The sequence below is a fragment of the Muscardinus avellanarius genome, assembly GCF_963383645.1.
Source record: "Muscardinus avellanarius genome assembly, chromosome: 9".
Taxonomy (NCBI): Eukaryota; Metazoa; Chordata; class Mammalia; order Rodentia; family Gliridae; genus Muscardinus; species Muscardinus avellanarius.
This window is the reverse complement of record NC_137795.1, coordinates 114,281,978-114,309,758: the sequence shown is the minus strand read 5'-3', so window position 1 is coordinate 114,309,758 and position 27,781 is coordinate 114,281,978. Positions and strand designations below refer to the sequence as shown.

The 27,781-nt window shown below is 51.1% G+C and overlaps 1 protein-coding gene across 1 annotated transcript in view; it reads left to right on the top strand.

Annotated features, from left to right (window-relative positions):
* The window catches only part of PTPRN2 (protein tyrosine phosphatase receptor type N2), a gene marked incomplete at both ends in the record, with an annotated part of 666,019 nt that overhangs the window by 259,873 nt on the left and 378,365 nt on the right, over positions 1-27,781 (top strand). Inside the window, 14 exons of the mRNA XM_080701298.1 lie at positions 7,876-8,017; positions 8,429-8,533; positions 8,652-8,732; positions 9,980-10,202; positions 10,730-10,868; positions 11,342-11,459; positions 13,678-14,038; positions 14,094-14,173; positions 14,729-14,854; positions 18,259-18,355; positions 18,474-18,608; positions 18,656-18,804; positions 20,451-20,576; positions 22,528-22,633. Coding sequence (XP_080557424.1) covers positions 7,876-8,017; positions 8,429-8,533; positions 8,652-8,732; positions 9,980-10,202; positions 10,730-10,868; positions 11,342-11,459; positions 13,678-14,038; positions 14,094-14,173; positions 14,729-14,854; positions 18,259-18,355; positions 18,474-18,608; positions 18,656-18,804; positions 20,451-20,576; positions 22,528-22,633 — 1,988 coding nt within the window. The remainder of the gene's footprint in view (positions 1-7,875; positions 8,018-8,428; positions 8,534-8,651; positions 8,733-9,979; positions 10,203-10,729; positions 10,869-11,341; positions 11,460-13,677; positions 14,039-14,093; positions 14,174-14,728; positions 14,855-18,258; positions 18,356-18,473; positions 18,609-18,655; positions 18,805-20,450; positions 20,577-22,527; positions 22,634-27,781) is intronic.

Sequence of the window (27,781 nt, the reverse complement as noted above, 5' to 3'; positions counted from 1 at the left end):
AGTAAAAGAATACCACATATCCTCCTTCAGAAGCTTAGGAGGAGAAAGTCTAAACAATTTTTTATCAAATCCAATCCAACAATATATAAAAAGAATAATATGTCACAGTTCAGGGAGATTTATTCCAGACATGCAGGGCTAACTTAACATTTGAAAATCAAGCAGTGTAATACCTCATTAACAAGGAAACAGCACCATGCAGTATTCTCAGCTGATGCAGGAAAATCACTTGGCAAAGCCAACATCTATTCCAGATAAAAATCTACCTAAAGGCAGACAGCCTCAGTTACTTAGTGAGGCGCTTCCCAACTCAGTGAGACCCTGTTTCAAAATAAAGATTAAAAATTGGGCAGGGGGGACTTCCAGGATGATGGCGACTGAAAAAGCAGTGTTTATGAGTCCTGCTAACACTCAATCTATATTACCACAAAATCAGCATTTTTCATAGCCAGAAGACACTATCAGCAAAGAAATAAAAAAAAATGTAAACACAAGGGACAGAGAAAAAGAGGACTCGAAGAACAACCAGAGACCAGAAAAGAAACCAGCCCACATTGCAGTGGTGGACTCCGCGCCGGTGCCATCATGCCTCACAACACCAGGCTCCAGCAAAGAAAGGTAAACTAGGAGCCGAAGTGAGCAGCTGCGGATCATTCGGGTGTAATTCAGCAGTTCTTTCAGCACAAAGAGCATCTAAAACTCCCAGTGGCCAAGCTCATCATGCCTTCCAGGGACTCAGATTGGAGCTCAAAATCAGAAAAGAAATACGCCAGCCTCATGGTCGAGGGCATGGCAGCAGTGCCATATTGCCAGCAGTGGTGGCGAGTTCACCACACCTGCGACAGTTCCAGATCAGCATGCACAATAACTGTAGGTCAAATTGTGGCCCCTAAATGAGAAATCCGAGCACTGCACCCCCAGGGACTTGCGCAGCTTTTATAATCTCCCTAAGTCTGTGATTTTGCAGTCCAACCCAGTGAAGGAGTAGCAGTGGCAGAGATACCATGCCCTAGTTGCAGCTCCCCATGGGAAAACGCCCAGCCCGGCAACCCCAAGGTCTCATGCAGCCTCGATTAACTCCTTGGTCTGAGACTTTGCGATACAACCCAGTAAAGGAGTAGTGGCAGCTGAGATTACCACAAACTCGAGATCCAGAGCACCCTAAGTAAAGTCGTAGTGACCCAGGGAAGAGCCCAGAAAAGGCACACACTTCTGAAATCATGGGAAAGAGGAATAACAATAGAGCAATGAATACCCACAACCCCAAAATATCAGAACCTGATAACAACACAGAAATTCAGAGATCTCCAGAAGATTAAATCAGGAATATAACTGTAGAAATAATACAGGACCTTCGAAAAGAATTTAGAGAGAGTTTAAAAGAAATAAAGGATGCAATCATTGAAGTAAAGGCATTAATTCAAAGTATAAACAACAGATTAGACCACATGGAAAACAGAATCTCGCTCCTAGAAGATGATCACTCCAAAAATGAACACATAATTTATAACTTAGAAAAAAATCAGACAGCAGGAATTTGACATTGAAGAAATATGGGCCCATTTTAAGAGAGCTAACCTAAGAATAATCGGAATAGAGGAGGGAAAAGAAGGTGAAACCAAAGGGATCAATAATCTCATCAAAGAAATAATAGCAGAAAATTTTCCAAACACAGAGCAAGAGGTCGATACACTGGTCCAGGAAACTTATAGAACTCTCTTTAGACAGGACCAGAGAAAAGGTTCCTCACACCACATAATTGTCAAAATGACCAATGTAGAAGCCAAGAAGAGAATCTTAAAGGCAACAAAAACAAAAGGCCAAGTGACATTCAGAGGTAAACCAATTAGAATCACTCCAGACTTCCCAAACCAAGTCATGAAAACCAGAAGGGCTTGGAGTAACATATTCCAAACTCTGAAAGAAAACAACTTCCAGCCAAAATTTCCTACCCAGCAAAGCTATCAAATTAGATGGGGAAATAAGAAGCTTCCATGACAAACAGAAACTGAAGGAATTTATGTCTTCAAAACCAGCACTAGAGAAAATACTCAAAGAGATTAACTACAAAGAAGAAATAGGTAATACACACCAGAACCAGAGAAACAAGATTTTCCATCCAGCAGACAACTAAGCAAAGAAGAGTAAACAGTATTTCAAACAGAAATAAAATCTTAACATGTTAGGAATTAAAAGTTATCTCTCAATAATCACACTGAATGTAAATGGCCTCAACTCCCCAATAAAAAGACATAAGTGGCAAAATGGATTAAAAACCAGAATCCATCCATCTGCTGCTTACAAGAAACACACTTTACAAGTAAAGATAGGAACAAACTCAAGGTAAAGGGCTGGAGCAAGGTAATTCATGTTAAGCAACCATCCTAACAAATGTGAAGTAGTATTTCACTATAGTTTTTATTTGTATTTCCTTAATGATTAGTTATATTATGATAATGATGAGTGATATTCATGAGTTTATTGGTCATATAAAAATCTCTGGAGATGCATTATCTATTTTAGTCTTTTACCTATTTCTAAATTGTATTGTTTGCTTTTATTGTTGCTAATTTTTAGAATTTCTATTTGGAATATTAATATACCTTCAGATATAGCATTTAGAAATATTTTATCCAATTCTATCAGTAACTTTTAATTCTGTTTACATTGTCTTTGGATGTATTTTTCTATTTTTATGAAGTTTGTTTATTCTTTTGTTGCCTGTGCCTTTGAAATCATATCCAAGAAATAGCTGCCAATTTCAATGTTGTGAGGTTTTATGACCCAGGTTTTCTTCTAAAAGTTTATTGTCTTAAGATTTGCACTTAGGTCCTTTATGTATTTCGAGTTAATATTTGTATATGGTGTTAGGTAAGGGTCCAATTTTATTATTTTTCATGTAATTATTATTTTTCAACAATATTTAGTGAAAAGATTATTCCTTCACCAAATGTTCTTGGAAACCTTGTAAAAAATACCTTGACCATATATGGAAGAATTTATTTCTAGGCTTTTTATTTTACTCCACTGGCTTATATATCTGCCTTTATAGCAGTACTACACTGTTTATATTATTGTAGCTTTATAAGGTTTGAAATCAGAAAATGTACATCTTCTAGCTGTGTTCTTTTTTGAGATTGTTTTGGGTATATAGAGTTCATATTTCATGTTAGATTTTTTTCTGAAAAAAAATGTATGATAGTTTTACCTTAAAAAAAGAAAAAAAATATCCTCTGGTAAGAAAGAAAACAAGAAAGAAATATTGAAATGTTATCTCTAAGTGATCAAAAGTTTGATATCAGACAAATGAATCTGTTATGTGAGATTATCATTGTTAATTTTGGATAAATTGCTATAATATTAAAAAAAAGAAACAAAAAAAATCTACCTCCAGCATTGTACCAAATGTCTCAGGACTGAATGCTATAAAAAGACCGTGTTGGACATGGATGCCTGGCCCCATCCTCCTCACATGGCACTGGATGTCCCAGTCAGGGCATAGGACACGCTACAGAATAAGGGCTTCTGGATTACACGGGAACTTCTGTAGAAGACTCAGTGGAGTCCACATAAAACAAACACACAAAAACACTGTAAACTGAGTAAGTGCAGCGATGCCACAGAAGGCAAGACCAACCTATAAAATATACTGGCGACAATTAGAAGTCGAAGTTTTAATGTATTACTTATTTTAGCATCAAAATTCTAATATTACTAGGAATAGATCTTAGAAATATCTGTAAGAACTTGCACAATGGAAAATACAATGCATCAGTGAGATTAAGAAGACCTAAAATAATGGAGATAAACCCCATGTCCATGTGTCAGAAGACTCACTAGTGTTAAGAGGGCGCTTTCCTCCAAATTGACACCAAAAGCACACAGCATGAACGAAAATTTTATTAATTGGACTTTGTCAAAAGTTGCAAATTTTCCTCCTTGAGATACTTTTCTCAAGTCACTGACTGGGGGAAATATTCGCAAGCAGCACATCCCCAAAAGTTCTTTTCAGAATGCATTAAGAACTTCTAAAACCCATTAAAAAGGAAAATGCATACACATAAAGAAGTGGGCTAATGATTTGAATAGGCACTTCACGGAGAAGATAAATGGGCAGGAAAGACACGCGTGTGGATTGTCAGACATCGATTCGCACTAGGGAATAAAAAGGGGTGTGGACAGGCTGCCAGGCCCTGACCCTGGGTGGGTGCCAGGCGCTGGCGGGGCACCCTTAGGTGACCCCCTCCCCACCCAGAAGGACCCTGAGGTCCAGGCCACCAGGCCCCGACCCTGGGCGTGTGGGCAGGCACTGGTGGGGCACCCTTAGTGACCCCCTCCCCACCTGGAAGGACCCTGAGGTCCAGGCCGCCACCACCCTGGGCGGATGGGCGGGCATGGGTGGGGCACCCTTAGGCGACCCCCACCCCACACACCCGGAATGAAAAAAAATTTTCATCGTTACCGAGTGCCTGATCCCACATCCTCCCCAAACCACACATACTCTCTTCTCTTATTTAAAAAATAAAAAGGGAAAAGAAAAATATTTGAGAGGGGTTAAGATGGCTGAGGCGGCAACTAGAATATTGGAGATGCAGATAAAACATACATCTGAACTGGAACTTTTGGAAAAATTCCCCATGAAGGAGGACTGAGGCTTCTCTACATCTTTAAGAATCCTGGACATCACCTGTAAGGAGAGAGTCTAGCGGAGACCTAGGAGGAAGGCAGTGGTGGCAGCAGTGGCCGTGATGGTGGTGGAGACTTGTCTTTGGTAGGGGCAGACATCTGATCCAACCCACCCTGATCCTCTGAAGAAATTACTCCAAAGGTCTAATGCTACCATCGCGCATGCTTAGGAACACTGGACATTATGCGTTATGGGAAAGAGCTTGGGAAAGATTTGAAATGGTGGAGGCAGTCGCATTGGCAGCGGCAAGTACTCAGGGGAGGCAGAGATCTGACGTAATACACCTGGAACTTTTGAAGAAATTACCTCAGCTGGGGTGGTGGCGCACGCTTGTAATCCCTGCTCTTGGGAGGTGGAGACAGGAGGATAGCGCTGGTTTGGAGCCAGCCTCACTGGCTTAAGAGACCATGTTTCCAAATAAAAATATTAAAAAATAGGTCTGGGAGTGTAGCCCGGAGGTAGAAGGGCTTCCAGGAACCCCAGTACCAAAAAAAAAAAAAAAAAAAAAAAAAGAAAAGAAAGAAATTACCTCAGAGGTGGAATACTAACACCACACCACCACGCACCTCAGGAATGTGGGACAACCTGCTGGGTGAAGAGGGGGCTCGGATTGGAGCCTGCCGTGAGGCAAGGCAGGTGATGGGGCCTCTGAGGCCTGGATAGGAGCCTGCCGAGGGGTTAGGTCGGTGCCGGGGCCAGCGAGGCTGGGATCGGAGCCTGCCTTGAAGTATGGCCGGAGCTGGGACCTCCAAGGCCGGGATTGGAGCCTGCAAAGGGGTGAGGTCAGTGCCGGGGCCAACAAGGCCGGGTTCGTAGCCTGCTGAGAGGCAAGGCCGCTACTGCAGCCTCTGAGGCAGGGATCGGTGCCAGCCAAGGGGTTAGGCCGGTGCCGGGGCCAGCAAGGTCGGGATTGGATCCTGACATGAGGCAAGACCTGTGCTGGGACCTCTGAGGCTGGGATCGGACTCTGCTGAGGGGTAAGGCCGGTGCCAGGGCCAGCGAGTCTGGGATCGGAAACTGCCGTGAGGCAAGGACAGATCTGGGACATGGGAGATCAGGATAGGAGCCTGCTGAGTGGTTAGGCCGGTGCCAGGGTCAGCGAGGCCAGGATTGGAGCCTGTCATGAGGCTAGGCCGGTGCTGGGGCCTCTGAGGCCAGGAGCGAAGCCAGCCGAGGGGTTAGTTCTGTGTGTGGGCCAGCGAGACCAGGATCGGGGCCTCCCATGAGGCAAAGCCGGTGCTGGAGCCAGCGAGGTCGGGATAAGAGTCCCCTGGGTGGCCAGGCCACTACTGGGGCCGTCAAAAGTGGGATCGGAACTTGCAATGTGGCATGCACATAGAAATAGCACAGAAAATAAAATCCAGATGCTTCCCCTAAATAGCAAGAACTAGGAGGAAAGGGGTAACAGGAGGAGGTCAAGTAGTAGAAAAGGCCCTATTGAGAAGCAATTAAGATGAACAATCAGAGGGGAGGGGATGGGGGAGGATGGAATCTCTTTAAAACTCATGAGGTGCATAAACAAATATATCAAAGATAATTACCAATTAAGCATGGGATCGACGGAGGGGGAGGGAATGGGATGGGGATTGGATGAGGGCTTATTGGATGATATGTGCTTGAATATCCTCTCAAGTCTTGTATTCCAAAGTGATGTATGATTACAAAATATATATGCGCATGGAGATGCTGTCAGACACCTCTTAGATGGTCAAGTGTAGAAGCCCACCTCCTCTTGTGCCATAGTCCAGGAGGCAGGGGTGGCAGAGACGGCCCGTGGAGATGTATGTCCTTTAAACTCTGAAGGAGCACCTGGCTTGCTCCCACCTCCCTGCCGGTACCGCGGACGAGCGGACACACGTCCATTCGGGCTTGACAGGAGTCATCTCAGGAGCTCTAGGAGTACATGCCACAACTGGACTCAACCCAAGTGTCCGTCAACAGGGAGGTGGGTAGCTTTTGTTTGAACCATAAAATGGAAGGCGCCTCAACAATGAAAATGAGGGAAAGATGGATGCGATCGACAGCCTGAGTCTCAATGGTCTGCAAGACAGAAACAGCTCCGAGCTCCACCACGGAGGACACAAATTGCCGTGTACGTGGCAGGTCGCAGTGCAGGAGGATTGCGTGGGAGGATGGGGACAGTGTGATGTAGGGTCACACAGACACAAGGAGGCTGAGGTGGCCGTTGTCAGTGCTGAGGACACGTGTGGGAGATGGCGTCTCATAGGGTCCAAGGAGATAGTGGCGCACTGTTGTCCTTGTCTCTGCCAAGGACATGGTGGGACACAGGACACGAGGAGGCTGAGTTAGTGTGCTCATGTTGACCCTGGGGCCAGTCCTGTCGCAGACACCTATGTCTAATTGAGTGTGCATTTCCCATGGAATCCCAGTTTACCTTAGTAAAACTGAAAATGAAAAAAAGAAGAAACTGACTAGCTGTCTCATTTGCCCAGATGCTTCATTAAGAAACATACAACGTCCATTGAGGTCTCACAGGTGCTCAGCCTCGTTCTTCAACAGCTCTGGGTGTGTGGGGATGAGGGTGCCTTCCAGCCCTACACGTCTGGGGGATCTGGGGGTCTGTGTACATCTGGGGGGCAGCTCTGGGGTGTGTGGGGCATGGCCTGCATGTCTGGGGAGCAGCTCTTTGGTGTGTGGGGCACAGGTGCCCTCCTGCCCTACATGTCTGGGGGAAGTTCTGGGATGTGTGGGGCACGGGTGCCCTCCTGCCCTGTACATCTGGGGGGCAGCTCTGGGGTGTGTGGGGCGCGGGTGCCCTCCTGCCCTCTCCTGCAGTGGATGCAGTGGCGCAGAGCAGAGCTGTGGGGACCACAGGTACGCTTTGCGAGCCATGTCTGTGACGTCCATTTGTTAAGGGAAGTGTTGCTGCCTGGCCTGGCGCCCTCCCCGGGCCTTGGTGGCGGCTGAGTGTGGACGCTGTCCCCAGGGTCATCCTTGGCTCTCAGCTGGCACAGTGGTGCCTGGCGCAGTCAGGGGGCTGCTGCTGATGGCTACTGCTTGTCAGCCTGCATTTCCCTGCTGGACAGCCATCTTCCTTCTCTCTGTGGGAGGGCTGTGACAGTCCCTGCACAGACGGCCTCGCCGCCTGAGGGTCTGACCACCTCGTGGCTTACTGTGCACCAGCAGCACCTGTGTACTCGTGACAGACATGGGCATGCTGCTGGCAGCTGTGGCCAGCTGGGACAGGATTGCAAGCTGTTCCTGTCCCACGCCCTGCTGGCCTTCCTGCCCAGCTTCAGCACCAGCCGAGTGGACAGACACCTGGTGTCTGAGGAAGGCAGCCTCAGCCTTGCGGGGGAGAGGAGAAGTGTGAGGGCACACACCCAGGGCGAGGAGGCGCAGGGAGCCCGGGCCTGGCCCTGTTCTCTGGTGTGGGGCTGGGCAGAAGACATCCTCAGGTGTCCACGTGCAGTGCTGTGCTGGTCCTCTGACAGGCACTGTTGCTCCCCCACCGGCCATCCAGGGTGGAGAAGGACAGTGTGCTGTGGTGGCATTGCATCTGCTCTATGGCTGCCTCGCTGCAGCGTGTATCCCCTCCCCTCACAGGAGGGGAAACTGAGGCTGGGAAATGAGTAAAGCAGCTACTTACAGACAGCTGGTGGTAGAGCTGAAATTGGATTCCTAGAATACTTCTCCAACCTTTTCTTGATTTTTTTAATAAGGCCCAAACTCAAAGCCACCATCTCTGTAATGAGCTAAGCACAAGTTGTGTCTTTCCAGAACCAGATGGAGGAGGAGTCCGGGCACCTGCCCTGGCCAGCCCCGGAGGGTCCTTGCCCTGCTGCCCCACCCCAGGGCTTCTTGTCTCCTGACCTGCAGAAGGGGGTAATTGTGTCACAGCATGTTGTTGAGACATTAAACATAATGAAAACAGACCTGGAGCAGCCTGCCCGTGACGCCCTGTGTGCAGACCCCATAGTGAAGGTCATCCTTCCTCCTCCAGGTGGCTGAGGGTGAGAAGATGGATGCCAGCTCTGGGCCTCCCTCCATCCATTCACTTACCCCGCCGGGCGTGGGACTGCAGGTGTGGCCTCCACGGAAGTCCACAGTGCAGACCCATGTGGCCGGAGAAGGGAGGCCAGGCGGCAATGCCTGCACATCACGTGGTCTTCAGAAAGTCCCACCAGCACACGCAGCACCCTGCAGAAGCCCCCAAGTGACCAGCCATACTGCATGTCGACTGTCTGCTTTCTGATAACTTGGTTGATCCTCTAGTTTAGACTTAACTTCTGAACTTCTCATCAACCTTAGAGATTTTGTGAACTCTAAGAAGTGCTTGGGGAACGGGTTACCTAACTGGACATTCTGTATCTCCACTGCAGAGCGGTGCAGGGCTCTCAATCCCCAGGGCAGAGCTTGTTTGTCCTGGCGACGGCGCCATCAGCAGGAACAGCTGCCCATGCAGTCCTCTGGCGGCCCCGGAGCCCGGGCACCATCAGACACTGCCACGCCCTGCGTTGTACAGGGACAGAGAGAACCAAGAAATGAGTTGCTGTCTGCACCTTCAGCATTTGTGCAGCCCTGCTTAAGGAGCAGGCTGTGGCAGGGCCATGCCCAACCTCCGCCCCGCCTCCGCCCCGCCACGAGCGCCCAGACCTTGCAGCGCAGAGCGACCGGGTGTCGTGGCGCTGGCTCATTAGGAAGCTGTGGACAGCTCCACTGCTGTGTGCTCTGTCAGCCCGAAGGCAGCGCACACGTCTTGATCAGCATGCCTGTCCTTGCTGCCTTCGGGCTGAGAGCCAGATGGGAGAAAACCTGTGTTATGTGGTCCAAAGATGTCCTGACTTGAGCGTCCTAATTTGCCTCATACTCCTGGCACAAGAGAATATCTGATGAGCATGAGCGGCCAGCTTGCTGACAAGAGTCCCGTCCCCTGAGCGTGTCCTGTGGGCTACTGGGTCCCCAGCTCCCTATCATCTGAGCAGCAGCTCTGCAGACTGGGTTGGGGGTGGAGGGTCGTGAGACACACTGGTCAAAAAAGGAGGTTTGACCTTCAGCTCTTTCACCACAGCTGGGTAAAGCTGGCAGGAAGGGGAGCTGCCCGCGACTACCTCACTGCTGGGCAGGTGGGAAGGTGTGGGGGAGCCAGTGCCAGAAAGCTGCTCTGGCCCGTCTCCCTGCATTTGTAATCGCTGCCTTCCAAACCAGGACTGCTCTTCTGAACCTAACAGTGTGCTTCCAATTGCAGGCTTTGAGTTCTCTGGCTTAACTCCCAAGATGGCCTGCAAGCTATTTGAGGACAGGGCCATGCCTGTTATCTTTCCTCCATAGAATACAATCCAGAGCCTGAGAGGCAGCAACAGTATTGGTGTAAAGCTGCTGATGGTGGTGGGGATTGTGATAATGGTAATGGGGGATAAAGCAGATGCTGGTGATGCTCCTGAGGATGGTGAGATGCTGCTGCTGCTGCTCCTTGTGAAATGCTTCTGCTGCTTATGGGACACTGATGCTGATGATGGGGATGATGCTCATGCTGGTGATGCTGCTTCTGATGGTGGGATATTAATGGTTATGGGAATGGTACTGATGCTAGTGCTGATGGTGGGCTGCTGCTGCTGCTGCTGATAGGATACGATGCTGATGATGAATGGGCATGATGCTGATGCTGGGGATGCTGCGGCTGCTTGTGGGATGGTGGGGATGATGCTGTTGATGGTGAGATGCTGCTGCTGCTGGGATGCTGCTAGTGATGGTGGTGGTGGAGATGATGCTTATGGTGATGCTGCTGCTATTGAAGACTTCTATTTATCAAATACCTCTCTGGCCAGGTGCTGAGCTAGGTACTTTTACCTATGTATTCCCTTATCCTCATAGCTGTCTTTTAAGAAGAGAAATGCTTTTATGATTGCACAGGTGGTAAAAGTGAGACTTAAAGAGGATTGACAAGTGGCTCAGAGTTACACAAGTTGCGTCATGTCCTCTGACATGCTTGGGCCAGCTTCTTCCCTGTTGGTTGCTCGCAATGTGTGGGTGAGTGGGGTGGGCCCTCCTGCCATCTTGAGTAGGGCTGTGCTTGTGTAGGGGTAGAAGGTCAGCCTACGCTGGCAGCAGTTGACAGACGCTTTGCACACAAGGTGGCTGCAGCAGGGCGTCGGAGCTGGTCCTCCCTCGGTGGAGACCTCACGTCGCGCCTCGGCGTCCACACACGTGCAAGGAACCGGTCAGTGTTCTTGCTTCTGGGCTACTGGTTCCCGGGTTTGGCCAGCTTCAGCCCTAAACATTATTCAGCATTATCTCAGGAAACCCCACATTACAGATCAGTTCAGAAGAGAATCTATGAATGTAAGTCACAGAATCTTAAACCCAGCACTGAAGGTAGAAGACCAAGTGGCCGGGGGCCTCCTGCTCCGAGGAAGTAAGTGCCAGGGGAGGTCACAGCAGCCGTGACCACAGCAGTGACCAACACCTCCGCTCACAGAAGTGAGCTCACCAAAGCCATGGTCGCCAGGCCTGGGACCTCAGTGGAAAGACTCCAGCTTAGGCAACTCTGTGTCCAGAACTCTCCCTTCAAGATGTGAAGCCTCAGGAGAGCACACCCACAAGCAAAGAGTCCTCACTCTGCACGCCCTGACTGTGGGCAGGAGTCCACGGAAGGCCAAGGTCTCTCCCTGACAGCTGGACTCCTGCTTCCAGAGCTTCCGAGGTATCTCTGGCACCTGCCGTGGTCACTGCTGCCGTGACCTTACCCCCTGGCACCCTCACTTGCTCAGGGCAGGAGGAGGCCCACAGGACACCCGGGGGCGTGTCCAGAGTGAGGCCTGTGGCTGTCCTCTGTGCCCAGCTGAATGTGCTGCCTGCAGAGACACTTGTCTCCTCTTCACCTTAATTTGACTCTGAGTACTGACAGACTGAAGTCAGGTTGCATACCCAGTGCGCTGCACAGGGGCTGTGATTTTATAACCCGGTGCCAGGCTGGTGTGTCTCTGTGATTTTATAACCTGTACCAGGCCAGTGTGTCTGTGATTTTATAACCCGTGCCAGGCCGGTGTGTGTCTCTGTGATTTTATTACCCTGTGCCAAGCCGGTGTGTGTCTCTGTGATTTCATACCTGTGCCAGGCCGGTGTGTCTCTGCCTGGCTCTGTCCAACAGGCCTTCAATTAGAGCTTCTTTGAGTGGAAGCTCCGGGTTTGGCTGCATCTAAGCACCAGGCGACAGTCACAGGCCAGTAATGAGGCATTGGATGCAGAGGCCCCACCGCTGGCACTGTGACCTGGCCAGGTGTTCAGAGACAACCTTCCGGAAACAAGCGCGGGCGGCCCACCATCGACACTCGCTCCCAGCCTGTGGGAAGCCGCAGGAGGGGCAGGTCGAGGCAGCAGTCTTGCATGCGAGGTCTCAATCCTTTCTCTTTATAAAGAAAAGCAGTTGATTTTGGCCAGTCCTCGGACAAAGTTAAAAATGGAAAAAAAAAATTTTGAATAATAGTAAAAGTCACATCATTTTAGAAATAACAATGAAAAACTCAAGAGACATTGTCTAAGCTCCTTTGACAGAGGAAGGGAGTCTCCCAAGGTGAACTGATTAGCCCAAGTTCATCCATAAGAGTTGAGACCAGACCCAGATCAACCCATCCTCAGCCCTGGCTTCCAACATGAAAATCTGCCTTTCAAGGCTGAACTCAAACGTCTTTGAAAATAGCCTTAAAGTTAGTTTGCTATGCGGCTTACCTAGATGCCAAGACATTTACCACCAACTCAGATCGATCCCGTGTCCTGAGGGTGTGCAAGGGCAAAGCACAAGTGCGCGTGACTTAAAAATGTGTGACCCGCTCCACCCCGCCGGAAGGGGCTCTCAGTGGGCTTCCAGAGCCGTCTGCACCATTTCGTCTCCTGGGGTTGGAAATTACCATGCTTGACTGTGAAAATATTTGTACTTTTATTGATGAATTGTAGTCTTACATCGTAATGTAGTTGAGAGTGACAGTGTCCACGCACGCGGCTTCCCTGCGCCCTCCCTCGCCCGCCCCTCTGGTACAGGTTCAGACACTGAGACTGGCACGGGTAATTTCACAAGTGTCCTGGCGTCAGTGAAAGCGTCTCCCTCACTGATTCTCTGCCCCAGCCGGCCCTCCCCTGGCCCCTCCATCGCTCCGTGGGACTTTACTCTCTGAAGTCCCTCGTGCATTCCGATTACTCGCCAACTTCCGCATATGAGAGTAAACATGTGACCCTCACTTTCTGTGGCTCACCTCACTTAACAGTGTTCTCCTGGCCCATCCATTTCCCTACAAATGACATAAATTTGTTCTTTATGGCTGAGTAGAATCCATCATGTGTATAGCCTACAGTTTTGTCATCCCTTCGTCTGTTGATGGGCACCTGGGTTGGCTCCGTGATTTTGTCCTTCAGAGAACTCAAGCAGAACCACAGAGGGTCCCGTGTCCCCACCACGGGGTGGCCAGAGGGATGGCGGCAAGCGCCGGCAGGGCTGTGGAGAAGTCACAGCCTCATACTTTACTGGCAGGATGGTCCAGTGTCTGACCGGGCCAGGCAACAGTTTGGCAGTTCCTCAGGAAGGTAAAGGTGCCTATCCCAGGACCCAGATGCCGTATGAAGTCAGCCAGGCACAAAGGTCACGTGTTGTAAGAGTCTGTTCATGTGAAACACGTACAGGATAAGCGAACCCAAGAGACAGAGGTAGCTCAGTGGCCACCCGGGGGGTGGATGGTATAACAAGAGCTATTTTGGTGATGATGAAAACGCTCTGGAATCATTTGGTGATGATATTAGTGCAACTCTGTAAATTCACTAAAAGCCACTGAATTGGGTGGAATTGGCTTTGAATTATATCCCAGTAAACCTGTTATAACAGCCCAGTTGGTGCTGACGACTAAACACAGCCGGGGCTAGTCAGTGGGTGAAGTCTGGCTTTGGTCCACGCTGCAGATACCTGGTGCCATGTACAGCCCCTTGGCTGTGGTGGCTGAGGGGGCTCAGCGGCTGTCTGCTCTGTTCTTCTGCCCCTCCAGGGCGAGGAGTCCTTCCCCGAGAGCATTCTGACCTACGTGGCCCACACGTCTGCGCTGACCTACCCTCCTGTCACCCGGACCAAGCACCCTGAGAGCGTCCCGCTGCGGGCCCTCAGCCGGCTCCAGCCCGATGAGCTCAGCCCCAAGGTGGACAGCAGCCTGGACAGACAGCGCCTGGTGGCAGCCCTCGGCGCCTACGCCGCCCAGAGGCCCCCTGCGCCCCCCAGGGGCAGTGACCCAGGCCCGCGCTACCTCCTGCGCAGTCCCTCGAGAGCGCCGAGGCCCCCCGCAGCGCTGGCAGCTCCCCAGAAGTGGCCCTTACCTCTAAGAGAGCCTGCAGGCCCGCTGAGCCCGGGCAATGGTGAGTTTTTCTTGGCCGGCTGGTCTCGCCCACGTGGCGTCTGCTCTCCTTCCAGCTGGAGCATGGATGGGGAAACGGGCAGAGTGGGACAGGAGGCTCTCTGGGTCCTTGAGCTGCCTCGGCGTGGGCAGGCAGGTACTGCTCTTCATTCTGTCGGGGGAAGGGTGGCCGGCTGAGGGGGAGGCCAGCACTCCTGGGGGCTGCTCTGTCCCTGCCCAAAACACACAACATGATGATTTTATCAATGACGGGGCGGGGAACATGGCCCACATCCTGTGGACAGGAGTGCCAGCCATGCTCACGCCCTGCACTGCTGGTGGCCGAGCTCCACAAATTTATGGTCATCCGTGTGATCCGCCAACGTGCAGCCTGAGACCAGTGCCACTCACAGTGCATTGGCGTGCAGTGTGGCCCCGGGCGGGAGGTGTCTATGCTAGGTGGTAAGTCGTAACCACATGTGGCCGTCCGCGGGGGCAGTGCCGGGGCTCCTAGTTCCTGCTTCTCGACAGCATATGGAAGGCTCCAGCCCATTTATTTCCTAACAGCCACTTCTAAGACCATTCCAACATGGGGTTCTTGTAAGGTGCAATGTTTTCTGTGAAGATACATGAAAACTAAAACCAAGCACAGAGCGGCTTTTAAAGACACTGGCTGAGCACCTGTTATTCCTGCTTTCTCCATTTTCCGTAGGAAAAAGCCCCATCTGCCACTCTCAAAGCCTTCCCCGCCGCAGCCCCTCCCAGCCGGCAGCTCTCTGACCCGCAGACCCTCTGTCCACACAGCCCGCATGGCTGTTCTAACAGAAGGAGCATTGCCGTCAGAGGGAGGGCGTGTGAATGCTAGCGCTTCCTCCTCTTCCCGGCCTTAGGGAAGGCGCAGGAGGAGACAGACCGAGTTCACACATGGGAGCCCCCCCCCCCCGCACCATGAGCAGGGTTTGTCCAGCGGGCCAGCAGCCTGCAGCCCCTACTGCTTGTCTCCCCTCAGGCCAGGGCTACCCCAGGAATCCCTTCCTACACTCTGAGCTTTCTGAGTTGTAGCTCTCAGTGTGACATTCTTATGTGCTAGACTGAGGTCTCCACTTCGCCCTGTCTGCTCTCCAAAGGCCCCTCCTGGGTGCCACCTGTGTGCTCCGCCGCCGCCGCCACCGCCGGGCTCTCAGCCCCTGGGCTGGGCTGTGCCTTCTTTCTGTTGGCAAAGTCCTTCCCCTTCACTGCCTGGACACCTCCCATCTTCTCACCAGGAGGTGTGGCTCTGTGGGAGTGTAATCCTGAAAACATATCCCTGCTGTCTAGTGGTCCTTAGTACTTGCTCAGTTGCTGGGCATTTTTCCTGCTCTGCCTTGAAATACGGGTTAACTTCTTACATGTACTCTCTTCCTAAATGGCACTGCATGCTTTCAAAAGCATTATGTAAAATTGCCAACACAAAAATATAGAATCGTGCAGGGAGCCCGGTGTAGGCCTCACCAGGTCTTGCTTGCAGCAACTCCTAGACCCTGACTAACCTTTCCTTAAGCGCCCCTGCGTGAGTGTCAAGCAAATTCAGCCATCAAGTTATTTCATCTGTCCATATTCCTGTACTGTCCTGCTGGAAGATAAGACTCTTGCATAAACCAAACCCGACAGTCTCATCGCATGTAAAGACATAACCTCCTATCTCGTCAGTCTGCAAATTTCCCGGTTGTCGTGTGTTTCCCTCGGGGGTTGGCTCTTTGGTAGCGGACCCGCAGAACCCCGTTGTGGCGGGGCTGACCCACATTCTGTTCCTCCTCCTCTTTTTCCTTTCCTGTGGTGGTGCTTCTCTCAGAAGCCAAGCCATTTGTTGTTACCGACTAGCTCAGTTCTTGTGGGGGGGCAAGTCCACTCGCGACCGGGAGCCTCAGAAAGATGGGGCAAAAGGCAGGTGGATTTCTGCAGAAACTTATCTGCAGCAATTCCTTCCCCTCTATGAATTCCCTAAGTTTTTGGGTACGACGTTTGGGAAGGAATTTGAGGTGGACAAAGGCTTCTTGAACCAATGACACTTTATTACAAAAACTCCAAGAAATTTATACCCTTCACCAGTCAAGTTAATAGTAAGAGGAGAGGGAGGTGGGTGTAATCATTGTGAAGTAATAATGAATGACATGTAAACAAAGGTAATAAAACTAGTCCTTCAGCTGGCTGTTGATCTTCGAGAGAGATTGACTCCTGACTCCTGATTCTTTTCCAAGGTCTTTGCAGATAAGCAGTCCCAGGGGGCCACTTCCCAAAATAAACAAGCATGGCCAAGGCTTGGGGGTTTCTCGGGGAATCTTCTTTAACTTTCCTGGAACTTTCCATCTTTTGGGTTCAGTTCATATAGCAAGTGTGGGGAGATGTGGTGATTCAGGTGGATGTGATAGAGTTTTTCCAGGTGTTGGCATCTTATCTTCTTAATCTGAAAGCTTAAGCATACTCACAACACAGTTTTGCAGACAAAATACCACAAACAACACCACAAAGTTCTTGGTTTTAATTGTCCTTAACTGCTGAACACTCTTCTTTAGACAATAAGCCTATTAAAAGCCTACTCATCTTTAATAATCCATTTCTCTGTCACAAACCCTCTGCAACTTGCTTCTAACTTTCTAATTCCTTCCTTTCCCAGTTGGGACTTTCTTATGATAAGCTCTTCTTCATGCAAAAATGCTTTTCTTACTCTTACGGTATTTCCTTTCCTTCATACATATATATTTAGAACGTCTGTCCTTTATTTAGTCATATTTATTTCTAACCCTGCGGTCAGCCTCTCTGTCTTCAGGAATATTTACACTGGGCGTAAAAGTCACCAATCTTTTTCCTTGAGTCTATTGTATTTGGGCAACTAAGTTGTTTATCAACTAAATTGCTTTAAGGTCACACACAAGGTTTTTATCTTCTCTGTCTCTAGGCAGGATCTTAAGGGTAAACAAAGTTTCCTTAAACTGAACTACCTTACCTGAGTTAATAGCTTAACCTAAGTTAGTGATAGTGAGGGTCAGAGACCCTTTGTAATTGCTGCAGCTGGAATGTTTATCACAGCATCTGAGTTCTGGCCAGTTTTTTCCTTACTATTGAGCAAAGCCAAGGACGTTTATTTCCACGGACTCAATTTCTGATCTCACATCATCAGAGCAATTCGTGTAGAGAGTTAAAAGAATACCAAGAGAATAATAGTTATGAAGGATATCTAAAGTGGGGGATATTTTTTGCCAGAGACGATACCTCTTTCTCGGGGCTTTTTGCCGGTTTTTTCTATGTGGAGTGGGGTCTTCAACACATAGATACCGAGGCAGCAGGATGTCTTGGCAATTTGTCTCAAGGAGTGATGACAGTTTGGTGTCGTTAAGTACATTCATTTTGTGTATTTTCTTAAAAAAAATATTTTATCCAGGCGTGGTGGCACACACTTGTAATCCCAGCATTCAGGAGGCTGAAACAGGAGGATCATGGTTTGAGGACAGCCTCAGCTACTTAGCAAGGGCTCTTTGCAACTCAGTGAGATCCTCTTTCAAAGTAAAGAATAAAAACTAGGGCTGGGGATGTAGCTCAGAGGTAGAATGGCCCTGGGTTCTATCTCCAGTACTGCAAAAAAATTTATTAGTTCATTGCAATTGTCCATCACAGTGAGGTTCCACGTGATGAAAACATACACGCCCAGCCTGCCTCCTTTCCTCGTGCTCCCGCCCTCTCCCTCCTGCACCCAGTGAGCTGGCGAGGCTGGTGGCCGTGCGGGCACACCGCTGGGCGCACTCAGCTGTCGCCCCCTTCAGTCCCCTCTTCCTTCCCGACTCTCCTCCCCGGCCCCTTCAAAAGCTCTACAGGCGTCTTTCATCAGTTACTTAAAGTCCCTTATGTTTTCTCTCTGGCTTCCGCAAATGGGAGGAAGCCGAAGACCCTTGACTTTGAGGCTGGCTGATCTCACTTAGCATGATTCTCTCCTGTTCCGTCCATTTTCCTGCGAGTGATAGAATTTAGTTCTTCATCCTGGCCCAGGAGGATTCCGCTGTGTCTCTGCCATTCTCCGTATCCATTCACATGTTGGCGGGCGCCTGGGGCGGGTCCATTAGAGCAGCACGTTTGTGCTTTCTTGTTCATACCTCCAGCGACCCTGTTGCCACAAACAACCCAAAACACAGGGCTCTATTGACCACCAGCACCGGAACCCACCACTAGGGACCTGGTGGGCTCTTGACGCTGGGTCCACACCCGCTGCAGTTCACGAGCGCGTGCTGTGTAAGTCCTGAAGGAGAGCACCTGAGCCTCGGCGGCCCTTACCAGGGGAACAGCCGCACTCAGCAGAGGCGGCTAGCAGGTCTGTGGGCACCTACGCCCTGCAGTACAGGAGGAGGCAGGAGAGGGGGCAGGAGTGCTTGGGCGGCACTCCATGGCTTACACAGCAGGAAAGTGGCCCCTCCGCTGCCCCTGCCCAGCAGCCCAGACGTGGCTGCACCTGACGGGTGGCTCGGGCCTGGCGGAGCAGCTCCTCCTCTCCTGGCTCACAGGCCTTCTTCCCAGCCACAAGACTCTGCCTCTCTTGCACACCAGCGCCTGGGAGGACATTGGAGGTCAGGACCCCACCCCACGTGGGAAATCTCTTTGGTGTCTTTGATAGGCAATCTCCCAGCTTGCCCGAGCGCCGGTGGCACATTTCTCGCCTCCGACATTTGCTTCACCGCATGCCAGCTGCACTTGCTGGAGCGCGTTCGGTATGGAGTTGCAGTGTGCCTCTATGGCTGCGAGCCTCAGGCCCCTGAGCTCACGGTGCACTGCTCGGCCCTCCCTGCCTGCTGCTTCGGCTGACCCGCCTTCCCCTGCTGGCCCTAGCAGGGAGGCCTCTGGAGCACTGGGACACGGGCGCTCCGTGTTGCATGAGGCCCTGCGGTGCTGCCGTCTTCCCCATGGCTCCAGGTTGTCCCTGCACCATCTGAAGATGCTGTGTGGTGCCCCCTGACTCTGTGGAACATGGCGCAGGGTGGGCGTGCAGGAAGCTGGGGGCTCTCTCTCCCAGGGAGCACATCCGGGGCCCATGGGGTCTTGAGGCCCCAGCCTCCTGGACAGCAGCTGGCTTGGTCTGGTCCGGGGTGGCAGTTCTGATGGCAGATCTGGTTACCATGCAGGCCCAGCCTCCCACCTTTTATGCCGTCATTGCAGAACGTGCCTGTTGTCATCCAGCACGTGCCCAGGCTTGCCACCCTAACGTTCTGAGCGTGCAAAATCCTACTCATGTGCATCCGCATGAAACGTGCTTTACAAAGCGATCTGAGTCTGGGGCACAGCTCTGTGTGGAGCACGCGTCTGGCCTGTGTGAGGCCCTGGTATTAAAACTAGCCCTGCAAGGAGAAGAAAGGAAAAGGCAAGCGATTGGACTTCTGCCCTCACCACCAGCTGCATAAACAATGCCTTTCTTCTTTTCCTCATTGCTAGATGTGATAGAAGTTAGACTTGGTGAATGCACTCATGTGTGTACAAAATCACATGGCCCAACAGCCAGGGCGCTTGGTCCACCAGTGGTTAGACCTTCTCAGTCACCGGCATGAGAGCTATGCCACTTGGCTGTGAGGCCTGAACTTCCTACTGTGGAAAGAGAATATAATTTGCCATCATTGTGTTGTTTTCAGTGAAAATAGAATGTTGATATGTAATTATGTCCATATCTCCTGATGGGAGCCCAGATGAAGGCAGAATTGGATAATAAACTCCTACTGAATTTCTCTGAATCTTTTACCAAGTGTTGAGCACCCATAATTAAATTGAGGGTATGCCCTCTAAGCAAGAGGCACAGTCAATTCCTCGTGATGACAGTGATAATGGTGGTGCTGGTGTTGATGGTGACAGTACTGATGATGATGGTGATGATGATGTAGCATTGATGGTAGTGAGGATGATAATAATAGTGACACTGGTTGTTATGGTTTAAATATAGAATGTCCCCTGAAAATCTCAAGTATTGGCAAATGCAAAAATGCCCAGAGAAAGTTCCTGTATCAGGGCTGTAATCTCATTAGTGGATAGATCCATTGATAGATAATTGGTAACACAGGTTGGTAGCACAGGTGCACAGGGTGTGGCAGGAGGAGGAGGTGCCTGGGTGTGCTTTGGGAACTGTATCTATCCCTGGCCCCTTCCTTTGTCTTCGCTCTGCCTCCTGGCGGCTGTGAGCTACGCAGCTGTCCTCTTTAACATCCTGCCATGATCATGTTTCTGTCTTGGGACTGGCCAACCATGGACTGACCTCTCAAACCCTGAGCCCAAATAAACCTTCCCTCCTCTCCTAAATTGTTCTTGGCAGGTGTTTTGGTCACAGAGACACCCAAAAATGGACTAAAAATGGACTAATGAACTGATGATGGTGGTGGTGACGGTAGTGATGAAGGGAGTGATGGTAGTCATGTGTTATGATTTCAAAGATGATGGTGCTGGTGATGATGCTGGTGATAATGGTGACAGAGGTGATGAGGATGATGATGGTAGTGGTGATGATAGTGATAGTGATGGTATTGGTGATGGTGAAAGTGGTGGTGATGATGCTGTTGGTAATGGTGGTGGTTGGTGCTGGTGTTGATAATGGTGGTGCCATTTATGGTGATATGATGGTGGTGGTGGTGATGGTGGTAGTGGTGATGCTGCTGCTGATGGTGATGGAATTGGTGGTGATGATGGTGGTGGCAATGGTGATAGTGGTGGTGCTCATGCTGTTGGGAATGGTGGTGGTTGGTGGTGGTGATGCTGATGATGCTGATGGTGATGGTGGTGATATGATGATGCTGAGCATGGTGAGGATGAGGAGTGGAGTTAGCTATACTGTGTAATACATATGTGATGATAAAGGCATAGGAGCAAAAGCTGTTGTGCGTGAGCCCCATCTTCATTGTTAAAGCAGCTTTATAGTGAGGTTCTCTGTATGCCTTTGCTCATTCTACAAAGCATGCAGCATTTTGTGTGAGAGACCCCATAAAGACATGGTTCCAGCAGGTCAGGCCTGCATAGTTGTGCACGCAGTCAGTGTGAGCTGATCACCTCCTCCCAGTCTCACACATTTGATGTCCTGACATTCCCTGTAATTGCCCTGCTAGAGCCCACTTGGAGCATTGAAAGCTACTTAAAATGTCACCGTGAGATGGCGAGATCTTGTAATTGTGTGGTGCAATGGAAGGAACAAAAGAGTGTTCACTTTGACGCTCATGGTTTTTGACTGTGGTCTGTCCCGCGGTCCTTCTATTCACAGGGGCTGGCTGGACTTTGAAGAAAGTAATTCCGCATTTCAGTGCATACTCGAGTGACTGGCAGTGGGTGCCTTTGAGATAATGTGGCGTGGTCACAGTCTGCGTGTGTGTGGTTCACAGGGGTGCCCTGGCGGTGGCTTTCTGCGCGTGTTTATTGTGCTCGCTGCGCAGTGGTCAGTGACTTAGAACCTGCCGTCGCATGGCCGTAGAACGTCTCTTGTCCTCTCGTTAGAGGACAAGAGACTCATGCTGACCTGAGCTTTCCCCTCCAGGCAGTGCCACTGTATCTTGGCACTTCGTCACTGCACTTTGAAGGCGGGCATATCTTGCGGCCAGCTGAGGCTCCTGGCCTTGAATCTCCATCTTCAGGAACATGAGGGTCACTGTGTGGCGGTGTGCGTGTCTGCTCTTCCCTCTGTCTATGAGACCAGGACTGAAGGAAGCCGAAGGGAGAGCATGTGGTGGCCCCGCAAGGAAGGGCTGCGCTGCTGGATGTGGGGCAGATTGTTGGAGAGGGCCACTTTCAGATGGACGACACTGAGTGTCTGGCTGTGCCAGACGACTTGTTTGCTTTATTTCTTTTTCTCCATGACCCACCCAAGTGGGGATGACTGACTCCTGGACAGTGTGCACTGGGGCTGGAGTTTGTTCCTGGCTGGGCTGGCTCCACAGCACATCTTTTCTCTGTTAGCTTGTCTGTTAAGATCTTTAGGATTTCTGTCTGACTCACCTTCATTTAACCAGCAGCCGTGCCTGACATTATTCCCACTTAGGATGGCACAAAATGAAGCGTACTGGGGTTGCCTGGGAGTGCTGCAGGTCCCCAGAGCTGGCCCAGGCCCCACAGGTGCACCTGGCCCTTCCACAGCTCCTACACCACTGACCACCATCCATTGGGTTTCTTTCTTTCTATCCCACCTCATACCCAGTCTATCAGGGGCCCCTCAACACTAACTGTAAAGCAGATCCAGGTGTGGTGATGCATGCCTATAATCCCAGTACTTGGGAAGCTGTTGAGACAGGAAGATTGCAGACTCAAGGACAGCCTCAGCAGGTGCTGAGACTTTCATCATCAACGAAACCCTGTTTCAAAATAAAAACAAAATAGGGCTGGGGATGTAGCTCAAAAGTAGACTGTCCCTGGCTTCAATTCCCATTAGGGCATGCGCACACGCACACACACACACACACACACACACACACACACACACACCCAGGATCCCCCACTCTCCCACCAACACTGACCCACCTGTGTTGGCAGCAAGTTCTCCCTGTGACTGAGATACTCACCACATACAGATTAGAGGAGAAAGGCTTACTTGGGCTCGTGGCTTCCAAGGTTTCACGCTCCATCGCTCTGGCTGGCAGTAAGGCCGAGTGTCATTGTAGAAGGGTGTGGAAGAGGAGAGCTGCTTTGCTCATGGCGGCTGGGAAGTAGAGAAAGAGGTGGGGGGGAGAGGGAGAGAGAGAGAGGAGAGAGCTGCTCCACTCATGGTGCTGGGAAGGGGTGGGGGGAGAGAGAGGGAAAAGAATTACTCAGCTCATGGCAGCAGGGAAGTAGAGAGAAAGAGGTAGTGCTAGAGAGATAGAGAGAGAGAGAGAGGAGGGAGGGAGGGAGGGAGGGAGAGAGAGAGAGAGAGAGAGAGAGAGAGAGAGAGAGAGAGAGAGAGAGCTGCTTCATAGTAGCCAGGAAGTAGGGGGGAGAGTTGCTCTGCTCATAGCAGTTGGGAAGCAGAGATGGGGGAGGAGAGAGAGTGCCAGAGCAGGGAGGAAGGACAGGCAGGGGCAAGAAATAAACCTCCAGGGCACAGCTCCAGGGACCTGCTCCCCTACCAGGTCCCACCCCCCAGAGTCCACCAATGGCTGAATCCACTGACAAGCTCAGAGCCCTTATGAGCTAGTTATTTCCTAAAACCCTCGCCTCTGGGGACATTCTAAAGCCAGAGCACTCCATCCATTGCACATCAGCCCCCGGGTGGCTTGTATGAGACTCTCCTGCAGTCTCTCTGCCTCTGACCTTGTCTCATCCCTGCAGAGTTGGTCCTTGTAGAACAGATACTACAGCATTGCTGGAAACATAGTGCAAGTTTCTAACCTGCTCCCTGAGAACAGAAGCCTCTGGAGCTCAGCTGGACCTGGCGGAGTCTGTGTCCAGCCCCCACAACTCTCCCCTGAACTGGACTCTCCTCCTGCTCACCGTGTCCCAGCCCAGCATACCAAGCAGCTTCTGCCCAGGGCCTTTGTGTTCATGGCTACTCATGCCGAGAGAGCGTTTGCCTAGTAGCCACTTGGCCCAAGCTGGCCCCCTCCAGGTCTCTGAACTAGACTTAGCAGTGAGATTTTGCTAATACTCCATGCACAGCACCTCCCTCCCTCCCAGTCTCCCAGCCTCCTGATCCGGGACAGTTTTCCCCACAGTGCTTATGGTTGCCGGACATGCTGCAAACTGGCAGGTTAGTTGCTCATCGCCTGTCCCTTCTAGTAAAAGAGTCTTGTTCACTGACCTCTGCACCTTGGAAGGAGGCTGGAGCATACAAGAGGCACGGTGAGAGATTGTGGATACAGAGGGGAGGAGAGAGGCTGGTTCATCTCCTGAACGCCCTGGCCAGCCTCCTGAAGGACATGTGGGCTGGTCCGCCCAGAGCAGAGGGTCACCTTCAGAACAGCCTGTGGGAGGGTGGATGTGGGGGGGCTCTGGGGGCCTCCCGTGGAGAAGGTGGCACATGGGTGGGGGCACCAGCTTTACTGCAAGAGGGCGTGCTGTGGAGAGGCGCCTGTTTCTCCTCAGTGTCAGGACAATGGCCGCAAACCTGCGTTCCCAACACCACCTCCTGCTCCCATCCCGGCCATGAGGGACCCACACTGTTACATCCACGTGTAGGAATTGAGAGAAACTGGATGAGCTTGTGATCTGAAAACAAAAAGACCTTTCTTGATAGGCAACAAACCCTGACGAAGGTAGGTGGAACACTCCTGAGTTTGTGGACTCGGAGGCACGCAGCAGCGGGCCTCTCCTGGCCTGCATCCCAGGGAAACGCTGCTGCAGGGGAAGGGGCCTATCTGTTGGTGTTGCCCCAGATCATGGCGGCAGGAGGTCCTCTTTGGACCCCTCAGCTCTGCACGCCCAGGGCGGCCCCAGAGGCCAGCTCTCCTGAGTGACCTGCGCCCTACGAGCAGAGCCCCCCGAGGCTGCGCTTCTGCTTGTGGGTGCTCAGCAGAAGCACATTTTCATTCAACACTTGCTCAGAACATCTCAGAATATCTGGCTCCGTTTCCTGCCTTGGTAAGTGTTCAGCATTGGTGGCGGGTCTCACACATTGTCCCTAAGGTGTCTGCTACAGGGGGCGGGGCAGCCTGGAGCGCCTCCATGGGGACAGCCCAAGGAAGCACCCCTGCCTGAGACATCCGGGCTGCAGCGGCCCAGACCCTCAGATCTCGGGGTTCATAGTGGGCTCTGCGCGCAGCCAGGACTTCCTGTGGTTGCTCTTTTTTTCTACCTTATTCTTTCGGGTTAGTTGCTCATCGCCTGTCCCTTCTAGTAAAAGGGTCTTGTTCACTGACCTCTGCACCTCGGAAGGAGGCTGGAGCATACAAGAGGCACGGTGAGAGATTGTGGATAGAGAGGGGAGGAGAGGCCCGGCAGACAGAGCCTCCAACACTTTTGCTCAGGATAAGCCAGACTCCAAAGTTATACATTAAGGTTTTTTTCCCCCAAAAGATATAATTTGGGTTTCTTTTTCTTAAAAAAAAAACTATTAAATTAATTGGATTAAATTATTAGAGATTACAAGTAAATAATGAGAATGTGTTTACCTTTTTAGAAAAGGTAAACACATTCTCTACTTTTAAAAATTTAAAGGTTTATGGTGAAAAGATATTTGTTAGACTTAAGTTTGTGTCAATTCAATGATTAATTTCCAGGGATAAAATATACAATTTACAAATAGATTGTGTAGTCAAAGCTTGGAGGCTGTTGAATTGAAATTCAGGAAAGAAGCTTGCTTTGGAAATACTGTACTAAGTAACTTGGGCACGCCAACTCAAAGCCTCCTTTTGAGGAGAGATAGAAAGTGCAAGAGATGTTCTCCCTGCTCGCTTCCAAGGGTCCTGAAGCCCCCTGCCCCGTCACCTAAGCTGGCGCACATTGTCCACTGCCCTAGTCTTTAAAGATCTGGAGACAGAGACAGAGACAGAGACAAAGGCAGAGACAGAGACAGAGACAGAGAGGTAGTGTGTGTGTTGAGCACAATACTGTGGCTCCTCAGGAAATTATGCCTTTAGTTTTCTGTCACTTCTCATAATAACGTCCTCCCCTGGGCTCTGGACACAATGGCTGCCCAACCTAAGCTATGAAACTGATGGGCAGGCAGACGGGGTATTTGTCCAGTGACTTCTTTCCCTTGACCTTTACTGCTGGTCTTCCTTCCTTACTATCTTGTAACCACTCTAAACAGAATGCCGCCGCCACTCTCTCTCTCTCTCTCTCTCTCTCTCTCTCTCTCTCTCTCTCTCTCTCTCTCCTGTATGAACCTTCTAGTGCTCAGCAGCACTGGGTCCGTGGAGGTCTGTGTTGATGGGTTGGTGAGTGGCCTTTCTCTGCTGGCAGCCCAGAGCTGAGCACACATCCCTCACTTTGTGCCGTTGGGGCTCCAGGGAGCAGGACGGTGACACTGACCCGTGTCGCCTTGTGAATGGGGGACCCTTCTGTAAGGCAGACGGGTTCTGGTGCCGCCTCCCTCTGCTGACTGTTCTTTCTCTTCCCTGGCCATTTGTTTTATGACTGAGCGATTCTTTTGGCCCTGTGGACGTGAATGCTGGGACAAGATTGCAAGGTAACAGTAGGGGAAGGAGCTCAGAGGTGAAGAGCGGCTCGTCAGAGGTCACGTGCACTGTTGTGGTGCTGGCTCATTCTCCTTCAGAGGCCAGGAGGAGCAGCGCAGTTTTAAAGCAGCCGCCATGGCTAAGCATGCCTCTGTCCTTCCTAGGAGCAAAGCACTCGGCCAGGCCAGGAGGAGCAGGGTACTGATGCTGCTCCTGGACCATCGGGCCCACAGTCTCTGCTGCTGGCACACAGGAGTGGCCACTCGCTCAGCGGGCAGGGGCAGGGGCAGGGGCAGGGGCAGGGAGGAACAAAGCAGCCCCACTGTGGTTGTGCCCGGCAGGGCCTGCAGGCTGTGCTGGCCAGTGTGAGTGATTCCAGGGCTGGGGCCGCCCTGCCCTGGGGTGAGGAAGGAATGTGGGCGGCCTGGCCTGCGTGTGGTATGCTGCAGAGGCAGGGTGGGGCCTCATGGTGAGCGTTTCCTACTCAAGAACTGGCTGTCCCTGCCCAATGTGTCTGTAGGTCATCAAGGACCCGCAGACAGAGCCTCGGAAACACAACAGTGGTTCAGCTGAGGCTGGGAGAGGAGTCGGAGCCTGGACTGGGTGCTCAGGGGCTTTAATGCCTGCCCCTCGGGCCCTCGGCTACTCACTGCAGGGTGTGGAGTGAGAGCTGCCGTCCCCAGTCTGAGTATGGAGTGAGAGCTGCTGTCCCCGGTCTACGTGTGCAGAGAGGGCTGCTGTCCCCAGTCTGATGGCATGTCATGTGTCTGTGGAGGAACAAACTTGTTTGTAGGACATGTCTGCCCAGCCAGTGAGTGCCACAGGATACTGTTTCAGAAACGTCTGCGGTGGAGACACCAGGATGTTCATCCCGAAAGACTGGTGGCAAGAAGTTGCATGCAAAGGCTGCTGGGTGCGTCCTAGGAAGGACCATCAGAGAACTTCACTGTGTAACATCATGGGGAAGCTGGGTATAGTGTCCACATGATGGTTCACAGCCAGCCTCAGCTACTTAGTGAGACCTTATTTCAAAAGAAAGAATAAAAAATAGGGCTTGGGGTGTAGCTTGGAAATAGAATGCCTCTGGGTTCAATCCCTGGTACCACACACACAAACAAACAAACAAACAAAGAACCCCAGCCAGGTGTGGTGGCGCACACTTGTAATCCCAGCATTTGGGAGGCTGAGACAAGAGGATCACAGTTTGAAGACAGCCTCAGCTACTATTTAGTGAGGCCTTTTGCAACTCAGTGATACTCTGTTTCAAAATAAAGAATAAAAAGTAGGGCTGGGGGTGTAGCTCAGAGGTAGAATGCCCCTGGGTTCCATCCCCGGTACCGCAAAAAATAAAAATAAAAATAAATTAAAAACCTAACAACAATACTGTGGGGAGAGTCGCGATCCTGTCCCTTCCCCTTTCCTCTAAGGGATTTCTCCCTACTGGGGGCCTCTGCATGGTGGCGTGCTGGGCACCAGGCCCCTCCGTACCTCTGTCTGCTCCCCCGGTCACCTCTGTGGCCTCTTTTTCCAGGTGGGAGGGAAACAGTTTGTGATTGTTTCTGCATAACCTGAGACTTTGTGGTTTGGATACAGAATGGCCCCCACAGAAGCCCAGGTGTGAGCGCTGCAGTCAGGTCAGGGTGGCGTGGCTGGAGGTGGGCCAGGGGTGCATGGCCTGGGGTCTGGGTCTGCCC